Raw genomic sequence first — 8,463 nt, forward strand, 5'->3', positions numbered from 1 at the left:
GGTCATTGCGGTGACCTATTGTGCCTAGCAAGTCGAAAACTTGAAGACCTGGTTTTCAGGTGTTTACAACAGATAGGTGCTAATAAAAAAAATTATGTTAATTGGATGTAATTCATAAAGAAGCATCTACAATGCAAGGTGCTTAGGGAGATGCAAAAATATTTGTGTGCCCTGTGATGGCTGTCTGATAAATATTGACCCGTCTTGGAAGCTGGTGTATGTGTCGGCTCGCGCTAAGTCATGCCACGACCAGTTCGTGTGTCCACCTATTCAAATTTAGGAATTTTCTCCATCTTTGGCTAAAACATGGCGCATCCATGTCTTCCAGGTGGCGACCTCGAAGAGAGATATAGTAGAAAAAGAAGCAGATGAATGGTGCTTGAGGAACGGATGGACGCGCTTGTCTCGGGCCAGCTTCGACGACTTGGGCACATGCAGATAGAGGGAGAGGGAGCAAGGACAATAAGATTAAAAGATAGAATTTTGTAGGGACCCATCTCGGGAGAGCTACGAAGACTTGGGCACATACGGACAGAGGGAGAGGGAGCAAGGACAATAAGATAAACGATAGAATTTTGTAGGTGCTATTTTAAAAAATATTGCCTTGGTGGCAGCGTTCAACGGCAGGTCAGATATGTGTACGACTTCGGTGAACCACATATCAACTTTTAGGACTCAAATATGCATTTTCAAACAACTAGGACCCAATTGACACAGCCCTGGTAACTTTGGGAGAAGGGGTCCCCCCTCACAAAAGGAGGCCGCACCAGGCCCAAGCAAAGGTCTCCACAAAGTGTCGGAAGGTCAAGGAAGTTGGTGGTAACTATAACGGCCCTAAGGTAGCGAAATTCTACGATGCATTTACTCTTTTAAATATATTCTTCCCCAAAGTAGGTACTCGAAGTGGGTCTAAAATAGAGATATTTTTCTTTTGATCCAAGATGAATTATATAAATAGTCCAAACAATCCCAAGGTAATAAATAATATATTTAGAAATGAATTAATTATTAAGACCAAATAAACCACTTAATAACCAATATATGAATTTACCATATTGCATTTGGTATCCATTGCTATTAAACCAGCTACCAAACAACTCTGCCAACCTAACAACATCCATATTTTAATAACGCCTTGGGTCTCATGCATAGTGCGGCATCAACTAAAATAGTAATAACAAACAACATTAGTAGTCAAAATATAAATATGTGATTGTGGTAACTTATACAGGAGCCATTTAGGGCTCGTTTGGCTGTTGGGACCAGAATTCCCCGGTAAAATATTCCCGACCGGGAATAGACTGAAACAGGAGCAAAACTCCGGGATTATATTCCCGACCTCCAGACTAGGGGAAAAATCTCCCTGGGAAAAGGCCGGGAACCCGCCGGGATTCGAGTAACCAAACAAGCCCTTAGTGAGCTGAAATTTCTCTAACAAGCTAGATGTCGTGCCATGGTAATATCCACACAACCATATTAAAGAAATCAATATCTATTTATTCATCACTACAAGATGTTATTTATTTGTCTCAAAATTAAAATAACTTATAAAGATTAGACTAGTGACATCGTAATTAACATAATTCCGATCTTATAGTAGGGGAATGGCTGAGAAGCTCTAATCCTTATCTATTATTTTAATTCTGAGACAAATAAGTAACATCTTAAATATTGATGAACAAATGAATGTTGATTGCTTTAATATGGTCTGTACTGGATACTACCATGCGACAACATCCAGCTTGTTAGAGGCATTCTAGTTCACTACATTGATATGAAATTCTATGTAAGTTACTATAATCATATATTATTACATCTTGCCTCGTACTACTGGTATTTTCTTCTCATTATTTAGCCAATATCATCCTATGCACGAGAACCAAGGGGTCATGAAAATATGGACGTTGCTAGGTTGGCTCAGTTGTTTGATAGCTGGTCTGATAGCAATGAGTACCAAATCTCAAAATGTAATGTGGTAAAATTTAATCCATAGATTTTTTTACTAAACAGTGGTTCATTTGATCTTAATGGTTAATATATTTCTAAATATATAGGCATAGTTGCAGACTTTAATACTTGGGACATTTTAGGGCTGTTTCTGTTGTTCCATTAAGATCAAAATAAAATACTTCCAATGCGTACTTTGGAAAAGAGTATCTTTAAAACTATGGTAAAAAAAAATCCCCTAGGCCTATCACATGTAGGATTACCCGCAGTGAGATTCATGGTCAAAGTGTGGCTCAAAATTCAAGGGAGGCTTGCGAACCAGGACCGATTACCTGCTCATGCGGTCGGCGGTGCTGGATCGGAGACGTAGTGGCAGACGTGGTGAGGCTTCTTTTACCTGTAGCCACTGGAGAATGTTTTTGCAATCCCCGCCGGAAGCCTGCCAGCGACGCGAACTACCTCCTCCAACTCCACTTCGATTGTGTCCTTCCTCACCATCTCCGAACTGGACCTCACGACCTCACGACGGGTGGCGGCGAACTCTTTTTTTTTAGCGGAGGCGGCGGCGACCTAGGTAAGGAAGCAAACCGTCGCGAGCTTTTTATTTGCGCTTCTGATATGGGCTCGGAGGACATCCAGATGGGCCTACCCGTCACCCGGCCCAAGAGAACAAACGGCCCAGAACGGCGCCCCTGAAAAGATCCTCCTCATCCGGAGACAGGGTGACAGAGATGGACAGTGGGGTTTAAGCAAGCAGAGGTTCTCCTCTGCCGATAAGGCTCCTGCTCCAGCTCCAGCTCCCGCTCCCGCTGCAGCTCCAATTCGGCCGGCGCCGGCGATGGAGGCGGCGATTGGGACGCTCGGCTCCCAGTCCCCGCTCTCCTTCTCCTCCAGCCTCTGGTACCGCGCGCGCCCCCTCTTCCTCCTCTGCTAACTATTCCCCACCTCGCCTCTGCAACTGCGTGGTGCGCCCGCGTCCGTAGAGAGTCTCGGGAGAACTCGCTGTTAGTCTAGTTTAGTTTACTTTAGAGGGGGTCCTCGTGCTTGTGCGCGTAGCCGCTGTAAACCGGCCTTGTACATTTCGTTCCTAATAATGCGCGCATAACCTGTGGTCGCGCGTTTTATGAGCCACTCTAGAGTTGTTCGTTGAACAACAGGTAGTTTTATGCTGCAATTCGCCTCCGTAATTCCTCGAGGGGAGAGTGTGGGATGAGAAGGTTGTACATTCTGTGTTCTTATTGGTTAAGATTTAGAGGAGTCCCATAGGTTGATTGTTGCAGTTATTGACCTTCGATTTCGTCAGACTCCCAGGTCCTTCTTCGCTGCTGCTTCTTAAAAAAACGTGAATGTACAAATGGAAGCGGATAAGTTTACATTCTTCAGTCAGATATCTCAATTATCATAATGCCATATGCATTTTGCCTATATACCTCTAATGTAAAGTGTGGGTGCGGTGCATCCAGGCTGCCGTTGTACATGCATTTCTAATGTTATATTTACATCTATTTTATTAGTATGATTTTTTATGTAAACAAAAAAACTGCTGATGTATTGCAGTCTCCATTTTCATGCCTGGGTGGTCGTTTCCTTGTTCTAATCTGTTGGAAACATGTTTCATGGTGTCAGCAATGCAAAGGTATCCTGTGGTTTGCTCGTCTACAATGTGAAGATCAAGAGCAACCGAAGACTCGAGGTGGTCTGCCAGGGGATGCTGGCACCCAGAAAGTTTGTGCGGAAGAAGAGAGAAGAGGTCTTCAAGGATGCTGCTGATGAGGCCAAGCAAAAGAACTGGAGGAAGATGATGAGCGAGATAGAGGAGTCTGGATCGGCTGTATCCATTCTCAAGACTCAGCGGAACACCAAGGAGCCGCTGCCAAGGGATGCGGTTCTTGGCACTCTCGTGCGGTTCAAACAGCTAAAAAGGTGGAATCTGGTCAGCGAGGTATATCCACTTGCAGCATGTTTGTTAGTCAAATCTGAAAGTTTCTTGGTGGCTAAGCAGCTACTGGCGACTCTTCAATCTACGAGCAATATGCTCCGAAATATTTAAATGTCTGCACCTTTTTTTTTCCTTCAGATTCTTCAATGGCTTAGAACGCAACATTGGTGGGACTTCAGCGAGATGGACTTTTTGATGCTTGTCACGGCTTATGGAAAGCTGGGAGAGTTTAGCAAGGCGGAAAGGGTCCTCAAGTACATGAGCAAGAAAGGTTACCGGCTGAGTGTGATATCTCAGACTGCTCTGATGGAAGCATACGGACGAGCTAAGCAGTACGAAAAGGCCGAGGCTGTATTTCATAAGATGCAGGCATCAGGCCCTGAACCATCGCCTATTACATATCAAATAATTTTGAAATCGCTTGTTGAGGTGCGCATTTAATCAGACTCTCGCATTTATGTAGTCTAATGTTTCAGCTACTAGAGTTTATCAGGAACTAATTCCATATTGTACGAATACTGTTTTGTCGAATTCAGTTTATCACTTTTATTCAACGTAATACATCATGATTCGGTAATAGAAAATTTGTGGAATTAGCCATAAAGATTCAGTTGCATAAGTAATTGCTCAAAAATGAATATCCTTCTGCTGAACACTTTGTTGTGTGTATAACATCCCGATACCATATTAAGTTTCATGCACCAATCAGTAGAACCAAAAGTCCGAACTGATTGGGGAGGTTGGGCGATCCACATATATTTCAGCAGTTGGCATTAGCATTTAGCTGCACACAACGTGCCTTGTCTTGCAAAAACTCGATGATCTTAGTGATTTTTTTACGTAATGCTCTCCATATTACATGGTGTTGACCTACATGTGAAGTTTCCAAAGAAAACCAGACCCACTTGTACATCCTTGAAATCAATTAGATGTTGGACATCCTTGAAATCAATGAAATAGTATTGTGTGCCGACGTCGGTTGTGGCCATCATCTGACATCATCACACTTCAACTGCCTCGGGAGGGAGGGGCAATAGTTTTCTAAGGCTATGTAGACACGCTGTTCGGTTGCTAAATGCAGCAGCTGTGATACCCTATTTCCAATGGGCTTAGGACCAATTATAAGGATCTTGTTAAATCCAAGGAAAAATTTGGCCTTCTATCAGATTTAGCGCTGGTCTCCTCCAGATGCTATATACGCTATTTAGCGTGGTTTAGCAGCTACAGCACTCTATTTCGTGATTAGCGCCGTAGCATGGACTCTCAAGATTCGCTATAGCGATGCTAAAACCGACATTATAGCATGCTATTTTTTTCATTGGTTAAAGCACCTTTGGGATAGAGAGGAGATAACCCACATGCTAGTGCAGGCTGAGCATGTGATTTGTTGATTTCAAACTTGCAACAAAATTGGCATGATAATACCTGGCTTTGCATTATGGGAGCGTGATCCAAAATGGTTACTTGTCTAACAGAAGCAATAGCAGCCACGCAAGCAGAGACCAGAATTAGAGGATATGTTTATTTATTTGTGCATACTAATCCTCTTGCTTATACTTAGATTCAAATCACAGGTTTATTGAATCTTCTCTTTGTTACTCATTAATCATTGATATTTTGGGCATTCTGCACGTACTGTTCAACAGCCTGCTATTGAAAGTTACCACGGTCCCATCTCTTGTGCAACTCTTTTGTAATGTAGTCCCATCTCCTGCCCAAGTCTTTTGTGTTAGCCTATGCATCTATATAAAAGAATAGCATAATTATAGCAGTTCCCTGAACTACTCTACTTTGGTCCCTAAAACAAATATCTTGGCTGTTTCTGAAAGGGTGACAAATATAAGGAAGCTGAAGCTATATTCGAGGACCTTCTTAATGAAAAAAGAGCTTCTTTTAAGCCAGACCAGAAGATGTTTCATATGATGATCTATATGTACAAGAAGGCTGGTGACTATACCCAGGCGCGTAAGCTATTCGCACAGATGCCCGAGAGAGGAATCCCACAGTCTGCTGTCACTTTTAATAGTTTGATGTCATTTGAAGCAGATTATAAGGAAGTTTCAAGTATTTATGATCAGGTGCTTTTCCAGCGTAACTCAACTATCAGTATTTGGTCTGCTGCTACAGACTGGAAGATATAAACCTGTTTCGTTTTTTTTCTTAACAAATTCCATAACTTTTAGATGCAAAGAGCCGGACTAAAACCAGACGTTGTCAGCTATTCCCTGCTCATTAATGCTTACGGGAAAGCCAGGAGGGAAGATGAAGCATTGGCGGTGTTTGAAGAGATGCTTGATGCTGGAATCAGGTTCGATTTCATTTCAATGCGTTGAGACTTAGAGGTCATTGCTGGCTTGTGAAATCATGAGTCCAGTTGGCAAATTTTGGTTAAAGCCATGAGCCTGTCATGTTTAAGCTGTGAGTGCACACTTCATCCAATGATGACTATTTTGGTATAGATTGCACATGTATACACACATCAAAGAGTTTTCATGTAGGCACAAACTTCATGTCAGGCCATTTGATTGTGATAAAACGTGTCTTTCCAAATCGAGAATAAAAGGAAATAAATTATGTGGTTCTGTTTATAGAAACCAATTCATACTCGGTTGCTTGCCCAATTCTTTAAATAATAATAAAAATCAAAGCACCACATTTTCACTGAAGAATAGCTAGAATATTTTATTTATTTGTGATTTCATACAATGTTGTTTTTCCAGGCCAACACGCAAATCGTATAACATCTTGCTTGATGCATTCGCAATATCTGGATTAGTAGAAGAGGCTCAAACAGTTTTCAAGACTATGAGAAGACACAGGTATGACTTCTATTGTTTTTTTTTTCAGAAAGAAGGTGTAACTGCTGGTTTCTCACCTTATCACACTATTTGCTTTTGCAGGGTTGAGCCTGATCTCTGTTCTTACACAACAATGCTCTTAGCTTATGTAAATGCTTCGGATATGGATGGGGCTGAGAAGTTTTTCCGTCGGCTTAAAGAGGATGGTTTGAGGCCAAATGTTGTTGTTTATGGAACTCTGATGAAAGGCTACTCGAAATTGGATGATGTTGACAAAGTAATGCGAGTATATGAGAGAATGCGGGTGCAGGGTGTCGAACCCAATCAAACTATCTTTACTACCATTATGGATGTACATGGCAGGAACTCAGACTTTGGAAATGCTGTCATTTGGTTCAACGAAATGGAAACACGTGGATATCCACCAGACAAGAAAGCGAAAAACATCCTACTTTCTCTTGCCAAAACACCTGAAGAACGACAAGAAGCGAATGAGTTGACAGGGAATAGTGCATTTCAGCTTGAAGTAAAACCAAATGGGATGACCTCAGGTTTAGGTGTCGATAGTGCTGATCTGCATGAAGGTGGGCTGACTGATACTGGACATCACCATTCCTTAAATGGTGCATCCACAACAAATGTTCTAAATGGTAGTAACGGGACTGGGAGCAGTGGTTTTGATGATGAAGACAACGAAGATGATGATGATGATTATGAGGAAGACGATGAAGACGACTTAAATTTTGTTTCTTTCAAAGATAAGCGGGAACTAAATTTTGCAACATAATATTTTGGACCTTTGGTGTATATTTTGTTGTAGCAAAACTTATGATAGCTTTTCCTACACAAAAGGACTAGTGATATTACCAAAATGTCATCACGGCTGACCTGGATGATGTTTATGCCTAGCCTTGTCTGTTAAAAGGGAAATGAGTCGAACTGATGGTAGATACCTGTGGCGTAATCGCCGATAGTTTATCAGATAAGTTTTACTTGTATTTTCTGTTGATTTCAGCTGCATCCGATGCAGAGAAACGTTTACCACCTCATGTAATCAATTTCACATGTTCTGTTAGGATTGCAGCAATTCTTTTTATCAGTACATAAGGCTTCTACACGGAGGAGGTTTCGGTGACATCTCTATGCCTCATCAGAAAAGGGAAACTATATTGAGCACTTAAGTTTTTTTTTTATCAAACCCTTTTCTTCAGTTCAGAATATTGTACCTTATACAGGAGCGGCATTGAACATGCTGTGATGCTGAGTTTACTTGTCTACATGCTGAAACTCCTTCCAACTTTAGGTTGAAACTTAAGCAATAACAGTTTTTCTTTGCCTCGCTAATTTTTTTATTCATAACTAATTAGTATTGGCTTTGTGACAAAGCAACTCGTTTCTTGCATTGAACTATAGCTTTTACTGATTTCATTGGTCCGAGTGCAGCGTGTCGACCTTTGGTCTGATGAGGCATAGAGACGCCCACCCTAGTGTTTCTCTGAGATTTTATACACTGTTCTCCAAAGTGGTACATACTGTTTGCGATAAGTTCTGTTCATGAAATGATATACACTGTTGTGCTAACTGTTTTCTGCTTACTTTGTACGGCAACTGTTAAAAGTCATGGTGAAAAGGAAACATCAGAGCTCACAAAGTCTATGATGATACGACTGGAATATCTGCCATCCAATCTGGAGCTGGTTTCAGATTTCCCTTCATAAATTTAGCCACATCTACAAAACACATCAGGTAGATGAGAAGTTATGGTAAAATATGCATGAA

General features: G+C 41.5%; 1 protein-coding gene across 1 annotated transcript; it reads left to right on the forward strand.

Annotated features, from left to right (window-relative positions):
* The first annotated feature begins 2,719 nt into the window (after window positions 1–2,719).
* Window positions 2,720–7,783, forward strand: LOC124688950 (pentatricopeptide repeat-containing protein At3g59040-like). The gene is made up of 7 exons (XM_047222571.1): window positions 2,720–2,847; window positions 3,574–3,889; window positions 4,025–4,315; window positions 5,716–5,964; window positions 6,070–6,194; window positions 6,607–6,705; window positions 6,787–7,783. The coding sequence occupies exons 1-7, from the start codon at window positions 2,786–2,788 to the stop codon at window positions 7,469–7,471; spliced, it is 1,827 nt and encodes a 608-aa protein (XP_047078527.1). The 5' UTR covers window positions 2,720–2,785; the 3' UTR covers window positions 7,472–7,783.
* The last annotated feature ends 680 nt before the right edge of the window (window positions 7,784–8,463 follow it).

The sequence above is a fragment of the Lolium rigidum genome, chromosome 1 (genome assembly GCF_022539505.1).
Source record: "Lolium rigidum isolate FL_2022 chromosome 1, APGP_CSIRO_Lrig_0.1, whole genome shotgun sequence".
Taxonomy (NCBI): Eukaryota; Viridiplantae; Streptophyta; class Magnoliopsida; order Poales; family Poaceae; genus Lolium; species Lolium rigidum.